Raw genomic sequence first — 27,405 nt, forward strand, 5'->3', positions numbered from 1 at the left:
GTACTTACTTAGATCCATTGGAATGGTGCTATTCTTTCTGGTGTGTTTTCGCTGTAATAAAGTAACGCGGTCTCATAAACATCGGTCATGAAAAAATAGACAGCGTAATGAAGAGTAGAAGCTGTTTGACGAGGCTCTACACCACTTTGTAATGTAATTAACACGTAGATTCTAGTTTAATGATGATTATATGAATCAATCTTGTTATTCATCAAAATATATTACACGATATAATAACATAATTAGAAGACAAACTAATGGAATAATTTATTTGAAAATTATAAATTATTTTAATTTGAAGAAGTATCGCTGAAGAACCATTATTATTAGATTAAATGGAAAGCTTTTGCATTTTCATCGCGTTAAATACTGTTATATTATATTTACAAGATTGATATGTTACAATCAGCTTTCACAGGAACTTCGTTATTTGGACGTGAAACAATTTTAGAGACGCTGACTTCTACATAAGTTTTAAATTCTTTATTCTTCCAGTCATGACTTTGTAACAATCTAAATACATAGCAATCAAATACGAATGTGAGTATTCTTAAACTTAATTATTTAATTTTTGCTGTTTTAATCATAAAAGTTTCTGCATTATTAAAGAAATATTTTCAAATTGCTTATTAAATCTTTTAAATTACGTATTACCAAGATGAATAGAGAAATCTGCTATCAAATTAATGAAAATACATAATTACTTTCGAATTGCTAATCAACAGTAGCACGTTATAACCATCGAACATCTCATCGAAAATGCGGAATCTTTCCGTTTAATTAAATATTTTGTCGCATTACGACATCGTTTGATCGATACTCGGCTCGTTTTCTGAAATATTGCGCCATTCATGTATTCTGTGGCGCCATTTCATTCGAAAGACATGTAGAGACAGCTACCGAATACATGCATAACCCATAATTCATATTCATCCGCAACGCGGCTACTTATCGTGTACTTACAGCGCACTTAACGTGCGATATTTAGCTGGTAATAGTCCGTAATTAATGCACGCATACATCGCCACTTAAATAATCAGCTAATAGTTTAATTACGCCAAGATCACTGAATGACTAGTTGCAAAATCAACAAAGCGTGTTTTCCGACTCGTTAAACATTCCGTATGAATATTACAAACACAGTGTAACACTTCACAAGTGTTAACCAATATTGTACATAAACGTATAATAATATACATATAAGTAAATATTAAACAATGTTGTACGTAAACAAAGTACCACGAGAGTGTTCATTTAAACTGTTCTCACTTACAAATTTGTTTAACAACTTTCCGATCGACATTTCTTATTTTTTATTATACCACGGCAATTTATATTCCCTAGCGTCAATATGATCTACACGGTGAATGAATGATTTCAAAACAGATATGCAACCATGAATTAATTTCATCAATGGATAAGATACAGCAACACGAAAACGAACAGGTATAAAATACATAAAATAATCTTTCACGAGAAAAGAATCTTACATTTATGGATCGAGCTCATAACTTTTCTATCTCTACTAACCGATTAAACTCGTGTTTACGATATAAATGGCTGAAATTATAACCCACGTAATCTGCTACTCGATCAATTCAATTTTTTCATGAAGTCGCCGCGAAAGAAAAAGAAAAACGTAAATGTATCTACCGATTGTACATAATTACACCTGCAATAATTCCGTCTTCTTATTTCCCTCTTGCTTCATAAATTCCACGTGTTGCGTACCCATTGGCCCCACATTCCACGCCATTTCAATTCCGCAAAATAAACATAAACTAATCCCTTTTGCTCTCGACTGGGCCCATAAATTTCACCGCTCGATGCCGTGGCAGCGACACGGCAGCGTGACGGGAAACGTGCCGGATAAACAATAGATTAAAACAGAGATAATGTAAACCAGGCGTAATTGAGATCGATCTACTGGAACCATCGATGTATGGCGCCAGCCGGGAAAAATCTCGTGCTGCCACGTTGTTGCAGCGGCGTTTAACTTTTCAGCATGCGATATACACGATTGCTCGAAAGTATCCAGACTCTTGTTTATTTTCGACAAGATGTAGTTTAGTTATAAGATTTTATGGATAAATTAAGATGCAATGGTTTTGTTCTGTATAATCGTCATACAATGACAATGAAAGTAATCGAACACTTATCACTGAAAATATTTGTGAACATAGTACGTGCGTCATATGATACATTTTTGGAATTGCATCAGCACTGTAGTAAGAAGACTATCGTGATTATGTTGGTAAAATTTTGAACTAATCCCAAAATGTATATAGAGGTAACAATATATTTATTACAAGCACGTAATTACGCATTACAAGTTCGTGCAAAATTGGTATACAGATATAATATAATTAAGGATGGAATTAAATTGACTGTTCAAATACTTTGATGATATTTGCGAAGTGTATGCTTGCAATAGATCTATTGTAACCTCTGATACATTTTCGAATTAGTTTTAAATTTTACCAATATAATCACGATATTTGTGCCTCGCTACAGTCCTAATGAAATTTCAAAATCATTAGTATAACATGCATAATATATTCATAAAAGTTTTGTATGGTAAGTGTTCGAATACTTTCGTGAATCACTGTGTGCAATAGTATATAACTGGTAAAATATATTATAGCTATGTTTTTTAATAATCAATTTAGATTTACAGCCTGGCGAGTTTATAAAAAGACAGTAAGTGTTGTTTCTAATGATTAATTGACCATTAATTTGTACAATTTAATACAATTTGCATATTGTTATTATATATTCGTTATTAATATGTAGACTTCGGTAAAATGGGTGCTGTTACTACCATGACCAAATTGTCCGAATACTTATGGGCAGTGGTGTATGTAATTCAGAACGAAAGAGACCGATGGAATGTCTGAACCGGTAGAAAAATAATTTTCCACGCGCGGCACGCTTTCAGCGGATAATTCTATGTAGGAGAACGATTACGTTCGACAGGTCGACGCACGACTAATATCGATTCCCGTCTAACGCTCACTAACAACTGGAGCATGAAGGCATTATGTGCGTGCGTATACGTACACGGACTCGAAGGCTTCTTTAATATCCAATTTCCTTCGTGTCGCATCATAACTCGTTTCTCACGATGCAAAATATGTATCTTGATCGTGCGTCGAATCGGAGCTCTTTGGCCATCGGTGAAGTGTTATTTGTGTGCCGTACGTGTGTGCGTCAGGAGTACTCGCGAGTTGGTTTCAATAAAATTTTTATTAGACGGAATCGAGTTTTCGAGTAGTGGATGGTGTACTTGAGATATAAAGATATTGATGTAAATGGGACTTTTTATCTTAGAATTTTTTATTGGAGATCGTTTTAATCGACTTTTTTTTTAATATTTGTAGTTTTATGGTCTAGTTTTCTTGTGAGTTAAATTATGTACATATATTGTTGATTTTGCTGTTTTAATCAGTTTCTTCTGATAGAAATATTATAGCAGTTTGTTTAAGAATATTTAAATTATAATAATATTACTTATATGATACTATAATTTTTCAGATCAATCTAATTATCTTTAAAAAAGAATCAGAAATGGCTAAAGTTTAACGAATTAAATATTGTAGAACAAGTGAAGTAGAAAATTACTCGAGTTAAAACAGACGTATAATTTCAAGTGATGCAAGTTTTGGAAAATTAATGAATTTCTTCTTATATCGTTATTTTAGAAACTGTATTTTGTACTTCGTTGCTTGCAAATTCCTCGTACCCCTTCGTACAAATTTTACAACTTAAAATTTCTGAAAAATTTATGATAATTTATTCCCGATTTTTCTTGGACGTAAAAGTTTTAGAAAGAAAAAGTTTCGATCGTCTTGAAATGGGAAACGGCAATTCGCTGATAGTGCAGGCTGCATCATCGTCCGGAAATCGAGGACACGACTTAAAAATAGTAGGCGATCCTCCACCCACCTTCGGTGGCATTAAAATATTGTTCAAACGCCGAATATATTTTTTCTGTTGAAATGCGTTCATTCTACAAACGACAGAAACGGCGCCTTTCTTAAAACAATCCTAAAAATAGTCCAGCGATTTCCAACGGAATACTTTATCGTTCCGCTTTCTCGATGAACGGTTCCAAACTTTTTGCCGTTCGTGTTACACGCATTCGACATTAGCATGCGTCAACCTGAATCATCATCAAACCATGCACGTTCACGTTACACATCTAATTATTCTCATTAGTGTAATATGTAATACGTAACGAGCTCTGTAACAATCATGTCATTTTTTCTTCTATTTAATCCAATAAAAAGGTTCTAATTTTCCTACAGAATAGAGAAATCATTAATAGAATCATTAATAGAATCAAATAATTATTTTTCAAATTTTTCATTTCAAAAATATCTGGCTGAACTGAGCAGGTCACGTATGTACCCTGAGCGTTGAAAGTGGCTTGCAATTTTGCGTCGAACGTATCGATCAATCTTGTCAACACGCAGTTTAATTAAACAATTACAAGAGGAACAAAACCTATCTTGTTCGTTCATGGAGGAAAGTGTAGCGAGAAAACAGGAACGACGAAAAATCGAAAAAGGTCACCGATTTATTGGTTTGACCGACGTAATTACGAGCAAACTATAGATCAAGTGTACCATGCCTCTTTCTATCTGGCCGCGCCACAACCGTTCCCGTGTAAATAATTTCCTTATCCCTGCTATCCTTCTATCCGTGACTCGCGCGGTCGCGTTGATCACAATTTAGATATCAGCGAGGAAATTCCTGCGTGCCTCTCGGATACATGGTAACGTAAGAAACAATAAATAATATCCGCGTATCATAAATCGGTGGAAAAGTTGCATGGAAAATTGCTAACGCCAGAGGTACCCAATAGGCGTGAGAAGGAGTACAGAAACATAATATAAAGGGAAAAGTAAAAATATTGAGATTCTTGGTTAAGGAGGAATTATGATGCTGGTGGTTATAATTCTTTATAATGCCAAAACTAATACATTATTTTGGTATAGGATAGAAGATACATAATTCTGTTTCTCTAGATATAATTTACCATTTGTTTTATAAAACAGAATTGATAATAAAAATATGTATGTGTCCCGATTCTCTTAATACGTATTTACTGCTGTATTCCAGAGCACGATACGAAATTAATATTTTTATATTGATTTTATTATTGTTCTGCAAATTTCTGTACTTAGTTTTGCAATATAACTCTTGTTTCTTCTTTTGATTTCGGTTTATTCGACTTTTTTCTTAAATAAGATATTAGTATGTTAGTTTGCTATCCAGATGCATTTCTAAGTATTTTATAACGTTCCTTTGCAGTATAGTTTTACCATTTAGGAATACAGCTGGGACTGTTTGTTCTTTCAGCGCGCAAGTAACGTGTTTGAATTTCAATGAGATAATTTGAATTCTATTTTTACGAAACAAAGATCAGGTATCGACAATTTTTGTATTATCTCTAATTACACGTAATGATCTTGATTTTTTTCTGTACAATGTAGCAAAATAGCATAAAGGCAGCAAAAAATTAGTAATAACCATTCATTATCTAATTTTGTTCAAAGATATAAAAACAGAACGATAGAAAACGTACATCTTGTAAATTATCGTAATAAACAGTTGGATGGTGTAAACGAACAAAAGCGCGTACGAGTGAAACGTAATTACTGTGATTACTGTGATTTCGATGACATTCGAAGAAACGAAAACTGAATCGAAATACCGTGGTGTGATGCAAAACTATTGGTGTACTCGAAAAATGACAAAGAATTGTTCGCGAAAACATTTCGAAACTCGTTACGAAGAAAATTAACGAAAAGAAGGTCACGTGGAAAAGAAGATGATACGTGGAGCGTGAACCGGAAGAAGAATATTGTCCAAGATGGATAAAGCTTTCCTGTTCTCTCTATTGATATCTCTGACGGTAAGATCCGAATAATATAATCAAGGAAACGTTTACAATGATTTAACGTATGTTAGAATGATTTTTGGGCCAGTTCCAATTTGACTTGAACTTCAATGCCAAACTCGTAGATTAAATTAGTGTGCGGCTATTTGAACTGTCTGTGCGTATATGGAAAGAAAAAAAAGGGTGTAAGTGCGGAGGCGGTGTCTTTGAAACCGATTCAAAAGACTCGCTTCTTTGAGCGACGAGTCATCAATTTTTATGGTACTTTTGTAAGCTTGTTTGGTTTTGAAATTAAGGAATAAATTAGTCAGTCAGATGTCTTAATTTCGACGAATATGGACTGGGTTGACAGTAAAAGTTATACTCTTACTCAAATACTTCTTTTTGACATTTAGTTCTTATCTAGAGAAATGGTGAAGGTTGAACTAGCATATTTTACTATTAGAAAGATATTTTAGTTTAACCTTGATTTCTCCAAGAAAATATGTAAAAATTAGGAAACTATAAAGTGAAGAATCTTTTTTTTATCGAGAAATATATTAAAACTGGAATATTGTAAGATGAAAACTAGATCTTTTTTATGGAATATTTGAACATTCAAGTCTTGTTCATTGCTGGTCTATATTATATATTCGCAAATCAATATTTTATACTTTTAATCAATATTACTCATAACTAATTTAATTCCTCAACGAATCACTTAGAGGATGGCGAACGACAGTGGCTAATCTCCAGATTGCGCGTGAATATAATTTATACGCTGCACAAAAATCGTCATGCCGGTCGGTCGTCGAAAGTGATTCGTTGAAAGACAAATTACAGGATATCTGGCGCCTTGTGGTTCCAACTCGTTCACGTTCTCAGCACATGCTGAAAAGCACAACTGCGTAGAGCCCACTTTTTTTTTCTTGTCCTTTCTCTTTCTCTTCGATCTTTCCTCCATCTCCGCCTTCTTTTCTTTTTCTTTCTTTATTTTCGTTTCTCTTTTTGGTTCGCTCGCGCCGCACGAGAAGACCGAAAGAGGCGTCTCTCGTTCTTGTGTCGGGGGCTTACCACCACGGGCCAATAAAAAGTATCACACGGCCGTGTCTCGTTCGTGTCACGATGATAAGAGTGACTCTTTTTAGGAAGCATCTCTTTATCCGTGCGTGTCACCAAAATTCGTTGAAAGCGTGTCGGTGTATTTCTTCCTGACACTGGCAGCTTCGAAAGAGTAGGAGTTTCTGTCCCGGCTTTCTTCCGAGCTTCCTCATCTCTATGTTTAAAACGGATCCGCTGAGACGCTCGTAAATTCATTTCTCGAGGAAAACGATTTTGTTCCCACCGCTCCCTTTTTTCGATCCATTTTTGTTTGGTCAAGAGTTAGTGAACACCATAGAAAAATACAGAAATGAAATGATACATGTTTAAAGTCTCTCTTCTTAGTCACATAGAGTGTTAAGAAAAGATAATTCGAAGATTTATATATAGGCTTGTAAAAATAGATGATACTACGTTATTACGAATGTTCTAAATGGGTTAAATGTTTCATTATTTTTATTAAATGTGAAACGAGATTTACGCGAATTCGAGTAACTTAAAGTAACTTAAAGTGTCGTAAAACGCAGCAACTCGGCAATTCCTTTCTCCTAGCGTGTAGTTTATAATAGTAGGTAATTTGGAATACGAAACAAATTTCATGCATTTTCAAGCGGTCGTAGGCGACACGGGACGCGTCCAGCAAATCGGCCAGGCGTGTTTCGTAAACTCAGCAATGTTTTTCGCATCGAGTAGCTAATGAATCGCTGCTGGCGTTAGTCGTTAGTTTAATCATCGTTATTATTATCATTTACACAGTCTAACGAGACCTCGTTGTCGCCCAAAAGATAAATAGTCGTCGCGTACGCCTTTAATGAACGGTTGTATTTCAAAATTACAAAGAATATATCGTTACTTCGCCAGGGACCCGTTCAAACCGGTTTTTTCGTGTCCATTAGGAACTATGACGAATAAAGTGACGATCGTGGAACATATATTGGCGGGACGAGCCTCGATTTTACGTAAAACGCAGATAAATCCTAAATAACAAAGTAGTATGAGTCAGAAATGGTCCGGCATTGCATTCGTTGCATGTAAAAGGAGTTGTTGAGTTCGAATAAAACTAAGAGAATATTTATATGGTATGGATATTCTCATGGAGATAAAAGAGCTAGGGCGTCAGCTTTATGAGAATAAAGGCGCCATGTCGTGAAGGAAAAATGAGAACCGATTAACGAAGTTATTTATTGCTTTACAATTCTACCACTCTCTCGTTGATTATCATAAAAGATGCATAAATCTTGCGCTATGTCAATCAAACTTTAAGCTACTGCCTTAACATAGTTTTTAATAAATATGGAAACAGGTTAGAAATCAATGGTATAAAGAAGTATATCCTTTCTCACTTTCAACATCGTTCTACTGTCTTATCATATCTTATTAAAATGTTACCAATCATCAAGATAATCGTTCTAATTTAACGCATGACTACTTTGATACTGTATCGTTCATTTATTATCAATTTGAAAGCAGCTCTCGGCTGTTCAAAGCTTCTGAGAAACTATGTCAGACCAAACGTCATCTTCATCAACACGTATAATAAATCCATCGCAAATTTGACATTTTTGTACTTACGATTAATCAACGTTTCTTGAGAAATATCGTTTGTATGATGCGAATCACGTTGATTACTGTAAGAGTCGAAATAGGACTGGTCTAGGATAAAGACACCGGCGATGTTTGCCTAACGATTGATCATAAAGAGAATGATGACAAGCTACCCTCCGTTGAGAAAACAAGATGTTCTTTTATTTATTGGCGCTCGTGTGTCGTAAATTACGCTGTTTAATTGTGACGAGAGTCGATTTTTCTCTTTCCTTTGATGAGCCAAAACCCGTCTGTAATGCCCAAGGTCTGTCTATGAAGTACCACGTTGTGTGAAACGCATTCCATCCGTTAAATCTTCCGCGTAACACATATTCTTAGACCGACCGAATAACACATTAAAACAGATTCGGACTGCTCTTACCAGGAAACAATATTATCCTTGATCCAAATTTATCGGTTAAATCTCGTTCGTGTGACATTCCTGAGGTTAAAGATCGTTCATCAATCATGAGAATCGAAATCCATCACGTTGCGCCCACGTTGCTGCTGAAGGTAGCCTGTGGTATTCAAGAGACGCGTCTTCTTCAGGGTGTTTTAAAGTTATTGTAAAGTGTCTTTTCGTAGAATGCGTTGGAGTTGACCTTTTAGGTGTTGGAGGATATTACGTTTGATTTTTCTTTGTATAGGAACCCCTTTATGGATAGCTGAAAGTAACCTTTTGAGAAAGTGGTCTATTGATATTGGAGGATTAATTTGCATGGAATTTTTTGGACAATTCGGTCGGAAAAAGGATTTGGAAATCTTATTTATTTCCTTGTAGATAGGTAGGTTTTTTCATTTAATCCAAATTTGTCAATTCTGGAATTAAAATCTTCTTAGAATGAAACTGTTATGGTTTGTTTATTTATTGTTTATTTTTTTAAATAATTTAGGTGCTGAAAAATTTTTTAGGTGAAAAGCAGGATAACCTTCTTCGAAGGCTAAATTTATGTTTGAAGCAATTTTCCAAATTTAGATTCATATAAGGATAATTAGATTCATATAATATTAGATTATAAATTAAGCAAATATCTTGATTATTTAGAATCACAAGAAATTCTGATATCCTTATTGCGATAAAACCGTCTTATAGGCAATTTCTTTATTTTAATGTGGTTGAGAATCAACAATAAAACTTCAAACTCAGAAGAAACGACATTTTATATGGACAAACTTAATAATAGTAATATAACATATAAAGAAACTTCATGACCAATGTAAATATATTTAACGTTGATCAGTTGAAAGACTTCATCTAATCAATGTATTTAAGATAGATAAATTGCACACGAAATAATAGTTTAATAGAACGAATTAAAAACATAAAGTATCATCTGTCATGGATGAGTTGAATATGATACATTCAGGAAATTCTTTGTCTCTTAATGTTTCCCCGTTTTCGTGACAGAGGACAGGCAGAAGATGCACTTGGAGGCCAAGGTGTCGTAATAAATTACAAATATACCATAGCTTCTCGCAAACTTTTTTACTTGCAAAACTATCTTTTTCTTCCTTGTCGTTAGATGTAAAACTATTACGATATATACAAGAAATCTCTTTATAGCATTTTTATGACCAACGTGAACGTTGTGAATTCTAATCCTTCAGATATATTTCAGGATAATTAATTTACGTAAACATTGCTACACGAGTATAAAACTGGGGAGAGGTTTAAGAACTCTATAATCTTATGATAATTTGCGTCATTATTGCATTGTATAATTTCATGATAATTTCTTGTATTATGAATAAATTTATACTTTTATATTTAGTAATAAGTAAATAATTAGCTTCGGTCTTGATGTACCTAATTTCTAAATTAAATTTTCCTCCACTCGACACACGACGATCATTTTGCTCTTACGCGCACGTTTTCTCGACTGACAGTAAGAAGATATTTATTCATGGGCTATCACTTTCCTGTCTCGTCTCTGTCCCAACGTTATGACACGCGCTTAGTGCAGGGTCATGATCGCGCAGGTTACAATCATTAGACTTCTATTGCTCGTCGATCACGTGTCATAAGCTACTCGAGTCTCCATTGACTGTTTTCATGTAATTCTTCATATTCTTCGTGAGAATTTTTCAATATTCCGTCCTTCTATATAGATTTATTAATTACATCTTGATAATTTTTAATAATTCAATTCTTATAATTTTCATTTTTCTTTAAATAGTACCATCCTATTTAATTAAATTACTAATTAATAAATAAAATATACGCAAAATATTAAATCGAAGAGTTTAAAAATTTGAGAAACAACAACACGACAAGCTGTCAAACGTTAATTCATTAGGAGCCTCTAGACTACTATTGCTATTACTGCAACCATCAGAGTATTACATTGAATATCTAAAATATTACACGTTCAAGTCCAATATCTAGATTTAATTAATACCAGAGATACATACTAATTTCTGCAGATTATGCTCATAGCTAGAAACAGTTCAATAATATTTTAGTATCCGATTACCTATACAAGACCTTCCTCGATTATGCAGCCATGTCTTTTCACTCGTTAAGTATGCAATTCAAGCTTGCACAAGAGATTATGGTTAAATAAAAAATCGACTTGTTACTTCAGGAATCCGATACATACATCTTGCGCGCGAATAAATTCAATTAAAATACGTTCTAACACTAAAATTTACAAAGGCAGGTATCAAAGATAATTACTTTAAATATTTTGTGTTATATATATAATAATTGTGTTTAGTATAACTAGCCAGCAAATATAAACAATCAAACCCTTCCCGAAAAAACATTTTTATTTAAAAAAAATATATGCTATTCTATATAACTTGAGAGCAGTTCATATATCTTAAATAAATAAAATATTTATGCATCATGATACGTATTATTTTATGGACAGATAAACACTTACGGGCAATAGTGTATTTCATTTGTAGTTTCCAGTAACAATTTCTATCGTCGAGAGAATGATTTCTACGACGATGTCCGACTTCGTGATGACGATGCACGTGACCGCGCTTATTCGCCGGCTATCGGTTCTGCTTTCGCGTCTCATCCCTTTCTCATCTGGCGCATTACGAAGCGTGCACGCGTAACCGGCGCCAGCAAGCAGGTTGCAAACGCTTCGAGTTTCATTGCTCGCGCCAAGTGGAAGGATCGACGAGCGGGCGAGAAGAGCGAGACGTTTAGACGCACCTCTCGGCGCGCTTCGCCTTGTCGGACCACCGTGAAAAAGCATTTCGAATTCGCCGCGGAATCCGGTCTTATCGAGAAAAGTCAATTATATCCGGCGCGAGGAACTGGTTGAGAGGCGCGAAAAGAAGGATGGAATTCCTCAAACGATGAAACGTTTCTACATATGTTCGATGTAACGTTATGTCAATTCAAAGATTTAAGAGAATAACGACATTTCAAAATACTTTGCTTCATTTTCTTGGTTATTTTGTAAATAGATTAATTTTATTAATTTCATCAATTGAACTACAATTTCACTTTTTAGACTAATTTATTTGAGATAAAAGTAGTATAGAAAATTTAAAATAAAACACTAAGTATGCATTGTTTTCGTAATCGGTGATGTATGTGGCGTAGTATTGATTACTTAATTTGTTTCCGATAAATGTAGATATGCTAGGAAAATTGGAAACAAAGGAGTTGTAGATTAGTGCAATCTATTGGATATAAAATGAGTATGGTTGCGTAATTGGTATGTTATTGGTTACCTAATTTATTTAAGATAAACGTAGATATATAATAAAAAAATTTGAAATAACAAATTTAATATGCAGATATTTGCGTTATTAGTGCCGGGGAATAATTGAACGTCAGCACGTTTATGTCAATCTTATCAGTATAGAATACGTGTGTATTGGTTAAATAAGGAAACAGCTTTCTGAACTGCATTACTGGGCCACTTTAGTAACCGGTTTGTCTTGAAAACTTCTTATATTAAAATTGCGTCTACTACAATGAAGTTGTAGGATGCAGTCAAAAATTACTTATGAGATATTGTTGAGAATATAATGGGATAATTTATTACGACATGAACTAGAAATGTTTCTTGCTATAATAATTTATTGCGTAATATGTTACATGATAACAAGGTCTTCATTACGATAATGTGTAACTAGTACCAGTCTCTATTCTCAGGAGAAATTCTTCCTTCAACCTGTTGCTAAACTAAGGATCTACATAATATAATTATATATTCTCATATTATTTATTCAATGATATATATAATAAAACTCTTTCTCCATTGTTATACTATTTTACCTGTCTATTACATAAAATTAGATATATACATATATTAAATTATTAGGTATCATATTAAATTATAACATAATACTTCCTACACTCTAAAACTGAATTTTATATTTAAAATTGATCATTTAATTTCTTGGCTTCTTTAATTAACTACATTCACTATCCACGACATGACACTACTAAAATTTCACAGGTTATCATTCTTCCAATTTTTTACCTTTATTCAAAAATTCGTTATTATTTATGGCAAGTTACACAAAGATTCATACATTCAAATATTTAAGAAACTTTTAGTTAACTGTAACATTTTATCTTGATAAACGTTCTTAATTCGAACCTTATTGAAAAACCAGGGAGAGATAAACGATGCAAATTTATCTATCGGAAGTAGACATGTGACACTAAGTGTGAGCGAGTAAGACTTTCGTATTTCACTGTCGACACGATAAATGGCGTCACGATGATCGGCACCGATAACGCATAGCATCAGAATCGAGTTCGACGTTTATCCTTGTTGCGTTATTTTGGTAGACACTAGAACGGTTTAATCCTCATCGTCGTGGATCCGAAGCATAATGCTGAACCTGCAGGGTTCCTCGTAGAACCACGATGATTCATTAAGCCCTTTTGAAACCGATTATTAATTAGCTGCTTATCTTAATGACCGCACAACTTTCGACCCCCTTTTTTGTATTTATAATATCCATTACGATGTATGACACATCGTGACACTTTATATGAAATATTTGCAAGAAGTAGAAAGTGAGATTTCTCTACAATCTTCCTTGGAAAATAATCCTATATTAAACCAATATTCAAATGAAGCAAAATCTCAAGTTCATATCACTTTCATAAACAATATTCCAATTGCGAATCTACAATCTTAAAACAGATCAAATTTTAGCAACGAAGTCATGGCGTTGGAACAGTGTTCGAACCAAGAAATCCATAAATTTCATTTTTTATTCGAACGTATCTTCTTCAAATGTTTTTCTTAGAAATACACTTCGTAGCGAAAAAGATTTAAGAAATAGACAGACATATCTCATCGTAGAATGATGCTCTATTTTTACGTGACCAGTCTACTAATACGAGTAATCTACTAAATCTAACGATTTTAACGTGGTTAGCATAGCTTGCGTTTAATTAACTCATAATTGAAAGATGCGCCTCACCACCGTGTATACAACGATGATGAAAATACTCGTAGCGTTATGTGAGCCATACAGAAGCCTTGATTTTTACGTGAATCAAATCTGCACACGTGGTTCCTGAAACGAACGGGTACAAGGTACACGTGAACGCAAACTGCTTTATCGTAGTGTAAACACCTGGTGTGGCCTCGTATGAGCCGCTTGTAAATGTTGCTCGAGAGAATTACGGCTCGCTTATTACAAGTTAACGGGCACGACGTAATTTAATGTGCTTTAACACCTCCACGGATTTATGCTACCCGCTACATGTGACTGTACAAATGCATACGCGTGTATTTTTCTAAAAGTATCGCGAAACCTTGTGACACGTGTGCGTTACGTATGTACACGCATATAGAACTATGTGGCGTATTGTGGCTTCGTCGTTTATTTCAAGTCACTACCGCTACGCCATAAATCTCGATATAACATTTTTGGTCGTGTAACGAATGGCGGATCCGTAAAGTTTGGAAATTAACGAATAGTAAGGATATGCGATTCTCTCGCGATGGAGTATCGTGGAATTCTGTGTGAAAGATACTTTGCGTGATAAGGAGGGAGGAAGAGAGGAAGGAAGTTTAATTCTGTGCACTGTGATTTGAAGTTTCCTATTTTTATATGTAAATTAACGCTTTCTTTGAATGGCAAGAAAAATTTAGCTCCGTGTATCACGATTGTTTTAAATTTTAGTCGCCATTGTATTCTTCCAAAACCTTTTTCGTGGTTTTTCTAACCTTCCTCAATCTTAATGATAAGGATGCAGTCTTCTTTCCTAGTGCGATTTAGTGTAAAAGGTATAGTGATAAGAAAAAAAGAAGAATGAAGATGGAAATTCAATTCCATATGTTACTTTTAGAAACTTTTATAGAATCAAAAAATGTGAAATAAGAGGAGTCACTCTATAAAAAGTTCAAAGAGCAGTCTCTTCGAAAGAAAGTATCTGAACACGATACTGTACTGATCGAGTCTTTCGGATGAATTATTGCGTTTTCTAGTCTAGCGCGTAGTTCGTTACGTAATTAAGGGATTCCATAAATTTCTTCATAACCATAATCCCATGGAGATGTTTATAAATCAAGGCCGTTGTCATAAATACAAATCTGAGATAACGATCGACTCGAGATAACATTAAGATCCGGTGTTCGTGCGCATTACATCTGACCCTTGTTGTTAATATCGAGGTAATCGAGGGACCTGTTTCACGTGGTTTGACATTATCAAACGGTAATCGAGAAAGGTCCGCGCCACTCGCATTGTTCCCCTCTACACCCTGGCCGATGCATAAATTCGCTCATGCGATATTCATACAATTAACATCAAGCAGTGGCCAAGGTGTAGCATATAAGCGGCGAAGTAACTTGACATTCATCCTAGGTTAATCCAATCAAAGAGTCGAGGAGTGTCAGTTAGGGCGCGGCTTTATATGCACGTTACTGATTAGCTTTTACTGAAAAAAAGAAGTGTCGCGCTACAACGGAATAGCGTCGCGTTCAGCTCTAGCGGATATCAAGGACATAGTCATTAGACGTCGCTAGAAAACGAACTGACAGTCAGAAGAGCTTTTTCGATCGTTTAATTTTATAGGTAACTGTTTTACGTGAAGTTTGATATTTGTTTGATGTGCGACTTTCTCAGAAGCCAAACCTATCGATTACAATTTTTATTAATTTCTCAATTTCATTACATAAGTACAAAGATTCATGTCAGCTTCAATCCTATAAACTGGGTATTGTTAAATGTAAATCATGTATAGTATTTTGATAATATGATATATTATATCCGTCATATGATACAGTATTACAGTAATGAAATTTTTAGTTTGATTTATAAATTACTGTCTTAAAAATCTCAAATTGATCGATATCAGAGTTTTAGTGAATTTTCCGGTTTCATTATCTAGCTACCGAGTGACTTGAATCTAAAACCGAATCACAAATGACTGGCTACTGTAAGTTTATTTATTATAAGAAGATATTATAAACAGATAACCACAAATTCTACGATAAATTTAAAAAGAGGGAGTCCTAATGTACATATAATCAATTTACTCTATTCTTCAATTGATAAAATAGATTAGTATGACATCTACACCGCTTAAATTTCAGTTTACAAGAAATGGCTCATAAAAGCCACCGATATAAAGTTACAGTAATATGATTAAATTCGGCAGGAAAATAAATAATCAACAACAAATTAAGACATAAACTAGATATATCTATCCGTTCATAAAATTCCATTAAGGCATCGATAAACGTCCAATATCATTCCTAGCCCGCCGGCAAGATCGACGCATTCCCAAATTGCGAAACTGCGTACCGAAATAGAACCAAATTTTCAAGAAAGCCATCAGAGCACTATTAATCGTCCAATCAAATAGTGGTAATAGATACGGAGTTCCAGATCCGACCTGAATCACCATCGAAGCACTTGCTCATACGTGGCCATGTGGTCTTCGCTGTAATTTATACTCGTCTTTCGCGTCCCATATACCGATTCTACGCCCATGCAACATTAATCCCACGTACGGAGACTAAAAGCAATTTAACATACAATCCCTTATCATCTTAATCTTCTGTAACTTCATCAACCACGAGATAGAAAACATTCGTGCGTATACAATCACAAATATGTGCAGTCACAACATCCTTCGAATTTCCTTTCGCAACGTTATTTTCAACTTATTGATACCCCACCTACTGACAAACAGAAATTACGTCCTTACTGTATTATACAACGTGTACAGGAATAGAGAGACTCCTTCTAAGAAATCATTGCAATTTTTCTTTCTACGCTTGATCAAAGTCGCAAATAACAGAGACGTTTACGAGACACGAATATTAATCGTATCCGCCACGGTGCAACCCGAGAGTTATAAATCTACACACAATCCTTTTACTTACTAAGGCTTTTTAGTTTCCCTGTGTGGTTATTGTTAGAAATATTAATTTTGATTTATGCGTTTTACATCACCAGTTATGACAAATGATAAAGTTCTAACAAATTTTTTAAGATCAAAGAAAAGATTAATCGTAAGAAATTACAGATTAATCAAATGAATATGATACTTACGAAAAGATATTAATCATTAGCAAAATCAATGTGAAAGGATCTCTGTCTTGATCCTGTTTAGCATTAATCGTGTAGAGTAGCAAAATATTCTATTAAAGATCAAAACTTTGCTTAAGACTCCAATCCTGCAAATCTTTTTTAGCAAAGAATCAAATATATTTTATACAGTATATTGAAATAAGAATTTATGTCTATGTTACAATTTCTCTTTTCTATTTTTCACGTTTATCGAAATAAGAATCAATCGCCTGAAAAATTCGTTCCGAAGTACATTTCGATTCGATATACATCCACAACCTTTCTCTATCTTTCATACTTTCCATTTTCGATAATTCATCCTTCCAGAACCTCTCAGGTTTTTCGGCGAAAAACTTTTTAGTATGATCTTTCATGTCGACCAAATTTCTTAAAAATCGGAATGAACTTTCCGGGCAACTCAATATATTTGCCCGTTCTCAACATATAAACAAAATATCGCTGATATTGCTTTTATTGTGCAAAACTTTAAATCAGAATGAAATCTATAAATAATTTAGTTATAAGTATAATCAAAACGGTTAGCAGTCCTAAGATAGTAATCGGTGTGGTTATTCGATACTTTAATTTATGACCCCGCTATGCTTATTCTACATGCTAACCTTGTTGTATCTCTATACGCATGCTACAGAATACATTTTTACATTGTAAATTTACATGAGTATCTACTTTAAATGTATTATTGTGAAACTGTTTTGTTAAAATTCTATAACCTTTAATTTGCGTCTCGCATTCCAGTCAACATCGTATGTATGTAGTAAACGAACAAGGTGATTTACATCCAAGTATGCACAATTGTTAAACACATCAAAATACAATAATTGCCATAGGTCGCTATATGATCTCATATCGCAACTTGAGACCTCTGATAATGGGTCACATAACGTTAAGCGATTAACATTATACGTCAACTGACGTGAAGCAACCTCCATAACCAACATATTATATGAAACAACATTCTCTTAGCCAAGTACGTAATAATATTCAATTACCATTCCCTTCAAGTATATATTATCAGTTTTCTAGACAAATTATATATGTCAATAATCACCAGTCTTGTGATATCTGTGGAAATTCATAATAGAAATGAACTACTGAATAAAATAGGAGTGTTATATGTGTAATTACCTAATAAAGCATCTTTCAGAAAAAGAATTCTACGATCCAAAATAGGGTTGTTTCAGCTCTTCTACGCATAGTGAGTTATAATCCATAAACAATATTTTTTTTAAACTTTTAAAATTTAAATATTATTAATACTAAGGCTATCAGAGTTGGAAAAATGATAAATTGCAATGTTTCATAAAAATTCACAAGTTTACGATCATGCATCCACGGTGGTATAAATAATCTTTAAAATATATCGATAAAAGTTCTTTTCCTTCTATTATACATTTTTCTTATCCATCATTTTGATTTCCAGGTAAAAAATAAAAAATGGGTAAAAAATTCTTTTATTACTGAAACATTGAGTAATTAATAATTTCTTGCATTAATTTGAGTTCCTTGAGAAATTTATTTTTCTCATTCACGTCTTCCACTAAACCTATATGAACAAGATGCAGTCAGTCGTTTCTTTAATAAAAGCAATATACATTCGAAACACCATAACTCAAAGGTACTTCGAATAACCACTTTTGCCTTTTCGATCGTTACGTTCGGATCGCCCACGAAGCGATCCACGATTTCCGGTGCACTCGACACGTCGCGATTCAGAGGCCAAACGACAAAGTGCAGCTGGCTTTCGGACACACGCGGAGGAACGCGACGTAGCTAAATTTATGCCGTGACAGCCATAATTTCACGACGGTTTTACACGTCCAAACACGTGTCCTGGCACGCGTGTTGTGACTTACTAATTCGCGTCGCGGACTCACATTTGAAATCTTCGATTCGATCACGAAACTCTTGTTTGCACAGACGACACGCTAAGTACTCACGTGTGCAAACACTGTTTCTGTTTTTACTAATTGTTCCCTAAGAATATTTCGTTGAGTGACCAGCAGCGACTGGCAATCAAACAAATTCGTATTATAGAGACATCTCCGATTGCATGGGCGGACAAATGGTTATGCATAGTAGCAGAACGAATTTCGTTTAACTAATGGGATTCTACTAAATACTCTGTGTTCAATGATATTGATGATTTCCTTAACTTTCACTGACATTTTTAATTTTCATTTTCAACTAATATTCTTAGATCTAAATGATCCATAAAAGCTTAAGGTTAATTATATTAATTAGTACTTTTATGTATTTGATTTTAACTCATTTAGGGACGGATTTCTTTTACACTGTGGAAAAATTTCATTTTATCCATTATTAATAATAGAAGCACATCTTTCTTGATATTTTCGTAAAGAAGTCATAACACACTTCAAATCGGTTCAGTTTTACCGAAAGGAAATATATTTATCGTTTAGTTAATTAAGAACTTGTCAAAGTAGAATGACTAAACATATTATATTCTTCGCTAAAAATTTCCATGCTGTCCAACCCGCATATAAGATATAAATCGAAATTAAGTAATCGGAAATACAACCATCTGTGACTCAACGATATTACCTAAAAGGATTAACGAGATCTTATTAGAATTAATTTAATCGTTTTCCTTAATGAAGTTTTCAAGATTGTCGTTATTTTGTGTACATTCTATTTTAGAAAGCAAGAACAAAGAACGCAGCAAGTAGCTTTTACAGACCTGCTCTTTTTAGAAAATATATATATAGTCGTTGAATAAGGGAGGCTTAATGTATTTGTCTGGCAAATCGTATTTATTCTCTGACTCACAGAAAGAGTTAAAGAAAACTTCTTATAAGATGTTCTTTATTATCTCCTAACTGTTGTCTTTTTATTGAATCTTTATCGTTGCTTCTGAAAAGTCTGTCGAATATTTTGCGCTGAATACGAAAAGAACCGAGCTCGTAGTATTTATAGACAATGAAACTGCATGTTGCTTCGTGAAAAAAATCGAAAAAAATATCGAGTTCAGAGTCATGGTGCGAGCCCAGCCCGACAATAAAAGCCAAAAGATATTTATCACGAGTACCAATGTATTGCAATGCAAGCAATGTGCCTGACAAAACGAGCGTAACGCTTTCCATTATTTTTGTTAGCACAATCTGATTGCTTCCTCGTCGAGAGCGTACAAATGTGTTATTACTTCCGTGTCATTCCTGCTTCCCTCCGACAATGTTATGCTTTGTCGCTTTCTGAGCAATTTTGTTACAGGGTGCTGTAATCGAAAGCTAATAAAAGTAAAACAAAATAACATTACGTTATTTATATTACTATATAACTAGACTGTGACGCTTCCCATTATATTCCTCGCTTTAACGTATTCAAATACTATTATTTCAATTCCAAAGAGTTATTCAAATGCGCTCCAAGATTTATCATATACATGTATTATGTAATAAATATTCAAAATATAAAATATAATAACTAAAAATTTAGTTGTATTACAATTGATTTATTAAAAATATTTCGATGAATTGCAATATGCGATATTGATTAATCTGCATCTGTATTTGTAGTGTTTCTGGAGTTTCTGCGGTGGACATTTAATCGACGGGATTTTCACGGAGCCGACCTTGGAACGGGGTTATAACTTGGTGGCCACGGTTCCCCGAGGTGCTGTAGTTCTGAATGTGACACAGTTACGTCATACGGAGAATTATTTGGGTAAGACATCATATATTTACCGTGCGGCGCATCATGTTACAAAAATACTCAGATGTCTCTGTAACAAGAGAAAATCTTCATTTATCACAATCTTAACAAGAAGATAAATCGTAATTTATAAAACGTACGGAAGTTCGACAACAATGGTGTGAAAGCGCCACACGGTGTAATATAACGAGGTAATAAAGGACAATAAAGTGGAGCAAAGACGAAAGCATATAACAAGGAGAAATAATAAAAGAGGAGAGAACGCGAACGATAGTTACACGGAATATTGGATCAGTCTGATAGCGTGGAATCTCGTTCGTGTGCAACAAAATGATTCTAATGAAGTGTGCCAGTAAGCAAATAGTCGTGGCGATTGTTCGCGATTGCGAGCAATCAGCTGCGCCTGTCCGCGATCCCTCTTTATTGTCAATACGAGATCTTCTATCACGAAAAATTCATCCTATTTCAGAGGCGTTGTCGTGCTCTTGGCATCAACCCTTGTATAATCTAATCTCTGGACATGCGCGTTAAGTGGAACGTAAATGAAACGCAGTAGCCATTCACGTGACACACAATACGTGCTCGTAGCTTTGTCCCTTGATTCGTTCTGACACACGGTATTGAAGTAATCGCATGAACTGTCGGGTTTCTTGCACCGGTGTAACCTGTTCGATGCTATTGTATTGGAATTCTTTTTATAAATTTTTTCTGTAATATGTTTTATTCGCTCTGATCCTTATCTGTGATTATACTATCGTGGCTTATAAAGGCCTGAATACGACAGATTTGAATATCGTTGAATTTTTGTCACTTTTTATTTATTGAGTTATTTGGAAAATTTGTCGTGAAATTTAAAATTAACATATCATTAAAATATACGTTGTGGCTTTTGCTATTTGCCAGGTAGGTTTATAATTCATAACTGCTTTTCCGAGAAATTTGTCTCTCCTTGATTGAATTCCTTGAAGTAGTTACTGCAGGCTTATGGAGTATCCAGTTTCATGTTATGAAAAATATGTTTTGTAAAGATTAGAATGTGAATAGGATGGAGTAAATCCTTGAAAATGGATAAATTCTCATAAATGAATAAATTCTCTATATGAATATTAATGACTTTTTAGATGTTTTACTTGTTCAAGTGTATAGGAAGTTTTTCTTTCTCGTTGTAAAATGATACTCTTTCTATTAACAAATACTAAAACTTCTTCTTAAAAAAACGTTACGAATTTTTCTAACGAAACAGTATTTATTTATTTGCCATTATATAAACTCTTTAATATATATGGTTAGTTAATTGTGAATGAGTATTGACTGTAACAGAAGCTTGAAAGTAGTTTGGGGGCTAAATATTCAATCACTCAAAAATTATACCATAGATCGTATGGTTTAGTTTCTGAACAGGAAAGTGTTATGTCTTAAAGGTGACATACATACGTTTAATATAAAGCTTCACAGAATTTCAATACAATTGGCAATATCATTAAGCACCTTATGCAAACAATAGATCCAACATAAGCCTTCGTCGCTCAAGAGATGTGAAATTCAAACGAATCAACGTAGAAAAGCAGTCGTGGTCAAGAACAATCCTTTATGGGAATGTTGTAAGAATTTAAGCGAACCCAAGTTAAATAACCTAAGTTAAATAGTATTCCATAAGAAAAAACAAATGGCGATCTTACGTAAAGTTTGTAAGACGGTTAACAAGTCTTCTAAAAAGGACTTCTTTTTCTGTATTTAACTGTATTTACTACAAACTATATTTTTGTTCTTTTCTTCTAACCCTATCCGTAAATTATTTGAAAATTTTTCTTTTTGAAAATCAACGTTGTTTGTTTCTAGTTTCCACGTGGTTAGCCCCTTGAACTACATTCAACGTGAATTATATAAATTGATTCGGTCGTAAAGTCGATCATGAACATTTACAAGCTATAATTCTTAGCTAAACGATGCTAGTCAAGACTTCCACAATAGATCGAATCGGTCGATGTGTTATAAATGTTTAAAAAAGATTACACAGGTTATATTATTTCTATTTGAGCAGTTGCTCTTTCAATCTCAACGAAACAGCTATGTAGGTGTGAAATAACGGGAAATGAATGGGACGTATAATAATGTGAATAATTACGTATTTATTACGAATCCTCGATGTTGTGAATGCAACTCGAAACAGGTTCGAATGTTTTATTGGTGATAAAAGCTGCAAGTGTGGAGATTTCATGGCAAATATCTAATTACGGATACATATCATGAACTAGGCTTCAAAATAATGGAAAAGGAAATCTAGGTTGATAGAACAAGATGTGGTTATTGAGTAACAAAAATTTGTAAAAATTATCTATTAAATGATTTCGATATTATTCCAATAAATTTACATTTATAATATAAAACAATGACTTAAACAAAGTTTTTATTACAGTTCTTGTAAAGTAAAATATGTTACTCGTTCAGATTATGTATCTCTCGTATTTGAAATGAAAGTGAAGTAATTTGCATTCACTGTTATTATCACGTTAATGATTCGTTTAATCAAACCTGAAGAGAGTTGAAAGAGATGCAGTGGATAACTAACGTATACGTCATGTAGTAAATGATTCGTTTATATTTCTAATGTCTCGTATCGCATACACTGCGTCCAGCATTTCTCACATGCAAACGCCGTGAATGATTCTCCGTTTCCGTTTCATTACCCGAATGACCACACAATTTAATTTCGAACGTGACAATTCCGCGAAGTAATTATCAACGGGACCAAGTGAATGCTAATGCCTTTCAACGCTTCATCGCACTCGACGTGCCATCCCGATTTTTGCGAAAACAAGTTCAATTTGTTAAGAACTACAAATGTGATAAATGTAATTGGAAAATTAATTATATCTTTTCCTAGACTTACTAACTTCATTAATGTATTACCATTAATTTTTAATGTATAAATTCGTCACGCATCGTTATTTCTGCTTTTAGCGGTCAAGTTGCAGGATGGTAGCTATTTGTTCAATGGAAATTACAGCATCAGTTTGTCTGGTAAATATCAGGCAGCTGGAACTACTTTCGTTTATTATCGTCAAGGTTCTCAGAATTTGGAAAGTTTCTCTGCCATTGGACCATTAGAAGAACCCATTGATGTTATGGTAAATAAATTGTTGTAATAGAAATAAGCAGAATAATAAAATATTATACTTGAAAGTGAGAAGTACGCTATATAGAATGAAAAAATAAATTCATTAATATTTTCAAATTAGGTTTTGTACCAAGAACCGAATCCTGGGATTGTATACCGATACATTATCCCCGGAAGTGCACCATCCCCAAACATTCATCTTGGACATAAACCAGGTATAACATTTTCTTAAAAATATATAAAAATTGATTGACGATACATCGTCGCCCTCTGTGATAATTATGATATAGAATAATTCTATTTTCAGTTTCTAACAAGGCTGGTGAACCCATTTTATCGGCGATACCTCATAGGAAGTAAGGATTCTTACACAATTAACATTTCAATACCATTTTTCAACTTCATTAATTATTAAAGAGTATTTATTATTCTTTAGAATAGATGTCGGTTCTACTAATGATGGAACGCAAGCATATCTTCCAAGACGATACAAAAAAAGGAAATTCTTTTGGAAAGCAAGCGGTTATACCGAGTGTAGTAGAACTTGTGGTGGAGGTAGGAATATTATATAAATAAATTTAGCTTCGATATATTATAGAGATATTATATACCTTATAAAATAATAACAATTTATATATATACATTATAAATATAAATTGTATAAAGCATATATACATGCACAATTTGTAAATTAATAACAAATATCTTTTTCTATCCTGTTTGTAAAAAAAGGTGTCCAAATGCTGAGGTATGTATGTACAAGGGAACACACGCAGGCTCCAGTGCCTGACAAGAGATGTCATACGTTGGAAAAGCCACGAGAAACTCAAGTAAAATGCAATACTACACCTTGTCCTCCCAAGTGAGTACAATTCCTATTTCCTTACTTTTAGTTTTAATAAAAGAATTTTGTGTTTTACATATTACCATAAATCACGTTTTACATTTGTTATTAAGATGGAGAGCCGGTCCGTGGGGTGTTTGTTCGGTTACGTGCGGTAGTGGTAATCGTCTGAGAGACGTAGAATGCGTACAAGAAATAACGCCATCATTAGTAATGAGAATAGCTGATGGCGCCTGCACGGAGCCGAATATTCTTCCTACTACCGAAATTTGCGAAATGCCACAGTGTGAATTCGACACGAAAGCAGCGACGACAACTTTACCGCCACCACAGTGGAGCGTGGGCACATGGTCATCGGTAAGTTTCTACTTTATACAATCTTTTGAGAAATTGCCTGATTAAAAGCCAAATCAATTTCAAAGGCAATCAAGTGAAGAAAGTACATGTATGGCATAATAAAAATAAAATAGCGGACATTTAAATGATTTGAAATACGAATTTAATTGCTTCTTCTTTGAAAGTGCTCCACAACTTGTGGTCCAGGTAAAAGAACAAGAACTGCGACCTGCGTCACTCACGGACCATCGTGTGATCTCGAAGTGAAGCCTATTACTCAAGATACTTGTGATTTGGAACCTTGTCCCATTAAATCACCGCAAACAAACGCCATTTCAACTAGACTTCAAAGTCCACAGTGGTTATACAGTGAATGGTCTGATGGGGTAGGAACTATTCTACTTTCGTGTTGTTCATAGAAGATAGAAAAAGCGATTAAGATTTCAGAAATTTATGATTCTCTGTAATAGAATTCTAATATATTGTAATGTAATATAACACTATATATAATAATAAAATATACATAATTAGAATTCTGTTATAATCAATCCTTCTGGTATAAAATCCTTTTATACTTATTAGAATCCGATACAATATAAGAAAGTGTCTTCACAAAAAAGTTGATAGAAATAAGAGAATCAATTTGAATGTCTTTTTATACAGCTGCTCTTGTCTACTTATTAAAGAATCCAAAGTTTTATTATCTTTTATCCTTCTACTCTGTATGAATGCTACATATTTTGGGAAAAGTATAGTATTTTTTACTGATATGTACAGTGCTCAGCCGAATGTGGAGTCGGCTTGCAGACGAGGAAGATCTTCTGTGAAAAAAGTCCAGAGGAAGGATTTTGCGACCAATCGACAAGACCAGAAACATCAAGAACCTGTTCCAGCAACAGAACCTGTAGTGGACAATGGTTTACGGGACCCTGGACCGCGGTAGGTTCAAATAACATAGATAAAGAGAATAATACATTAACATTAAGTTAAGTAGGTTACTCCGATCTTGTTACAGAGACTTCAACTATATACAATTTTTATTTTTTGGAAAGTAGAATCTATTTAAATCTGTCTATTACAAATCTCGAATTGTAAATACTAATTCTGAATTCAAATCCAAGAATGGAAATCTGGTAGACTGTATAAATATTCCTCTTCCAATAGTGTTCTACGGAATGTGATTCAGGCGAACAAGTTAGAGAAGTGGTGTGCATAACAATACTTCGTGGGTCGCTCCGCGTTGTTCTGGACATGAACTGCCCTGCAAACAAACCGGAAACGAGAAGATCCTGCAGCGGTCCACCTTGTACATCCTCGTGGTTTATATCAGATTGGACAGAAGTAATTTAAAGTCGCTTACGTACAACTAAAAAAAAATCCTTTAACCTAACATTAAATTCAAATATTATTGTCACTCAGTTTTCAACCATGTATTTATATTCCAATCAAATTTCTTCCTAGTGGTTTTAAGAAAATATACGTATACAAAACATATTCCGAGTTATAAAATTCACAGTCTGGTAATTGCTATGTAAATTTATTTTCCACTCATTTTAGTGTTCTCGATCGTGCGGAAAAGGCATTCAAAAGAGAGAAGTAAGGTGTTTGAACAGAGAAGGTCAACCACCTGAGCATCACGAGCTTCATTGTAAGGAAAAGGATCGTCCTATATCTCGACGAACCTGCAATGATTATCCTTGTAAGGACGACGTTCACAGATCTGAAAATCAACACACAGTCCTGCAAGTTCAAAACGATCCAGAAATCTCAAATGGTATTTTACATCTTATTACAATTGTCAAACATATGATTATTACGCTTCAAGTATGATAAATTGTGTTGGAAATTTTTTATTATTTTACGTATTTTTAGTTCTCGAGGAAAATCCACTTTGCAAGGACAGTACAACAAATTGCAACTTAGTGGCGCAAGCACGACTCTGCACTTACCAGTTTTATCACCAACTGTGCTGTCAATCGTGTTCCAAGAAGCAAGAATTCGAATGAGATTTTTTCATCACTAACCAAATGTATTTTTAATGCAAATTTAACACTTCGATGAATGCTTACGCTCAGAAATCGAATCATCGAAGGTAGCCTTATGATATTATATGTGTTGCTGTAGATTTACTTATCCTTGCACTGCCTGATGGAATTTTTAATGTCAATTTTTAGGTATAGAAATAATAGGTATTCGTCCCTCTAAAGAAAACACACAAAAATTGTTCCTTTAGAGAATCTATAAAGTTCATAAACATATTGACGTATTAAGCTTTTGTAACGAATAATAAATTATAACATTTTCAATAACGTCTTATAATGTTTAAAAAGT

At 34.0% G+C, this 27,405-nt stretch overlaps 1 protein-coding gene across 6 annotated transcripts in view; it reads left to right on the plus strand.

The window, feature by feature from the left end:
- The window catches only part of LOC139987866 (thrombospondin type-1 domain-containing protein 4), a 29,615-nt gene extending 2,232 nt beyond the window's left edge, over nt 1–27,383 (plus strand). For 2 of the 6 annotated variants that reach the window (XM_072004602.1, XM_072004603.1), the window contains exons 2-14: nt 5,562–5,920; nt 20,641–20,788; nt 23,738–23,904; nt 24,016–24,109; nt 24,202–24,250; nt 24,331–24,449; nt 24,627–24,756; nt 24,852–25,095; nt 25,260–25,460; nt 25,852–26,013; nt 26,239–26,415; nt 26,632–26,848; nt 26,947–27,383. In XM_072004602.1, the coding sequence (XP_071860703.1) occupies nt 5,879–5,920; nt 20,641–20,788; nt 23,738–23,904; nt 24,016–24,109; nt 24,202–24,250; nt 24,331–24,449; nt 24,627–24,756; nt 24,852–25,095; nt 25,260–25,460; nt 25,852–26,013; nt 26,239–26,415; nt 26,632–26,848; nt 26,947–27,080 (1,884 nt within the window). In that variant the 5' untranslated portion in view covers nt 5,562–5,878 and the 3' untranslated portion in view covers nt 27,081–27,383. Of the gene's footprint in view, nt 1–5,338; nt 5,432–5,498; nt 5,921–20,640; nt 20,789–23,737; nt 23,905–24,015; nt 24,110–24,201; nt 24,251–24,330; nt 24,450–24,626; nt 24,757–24,851; nt 25,096–25,259; nt 25,461–25,851; nt 26,014–26,238; nt 26,416–26,631; nt 26,849–26,946 lie in introns of those variants that run through there. The other 4 variants (XM_072004606.1, XM_072004604.1, XM_072004608.1 and 1 more) reach the window with 4 other exon arrangements.
- Nucleotides 27,384–27,405: the final 22 nt, after the last annotated feature.

The sequence above is a fragment of the Bombus fervidus genome, chromosome 6 (genome assembly GCF_041682495.2).
Source record: "Bombus fervidus isolate BK054 chromosome 6, iyBomFerv1, whole genome shotgun sequence".
In the NCBI taxonomy this organism is placed as follows: Eukaryota; Metazoa; Arthropoda; class Insecta; order Hymenoptera; family Apidae; genus Bombus; species Bombus fervidus.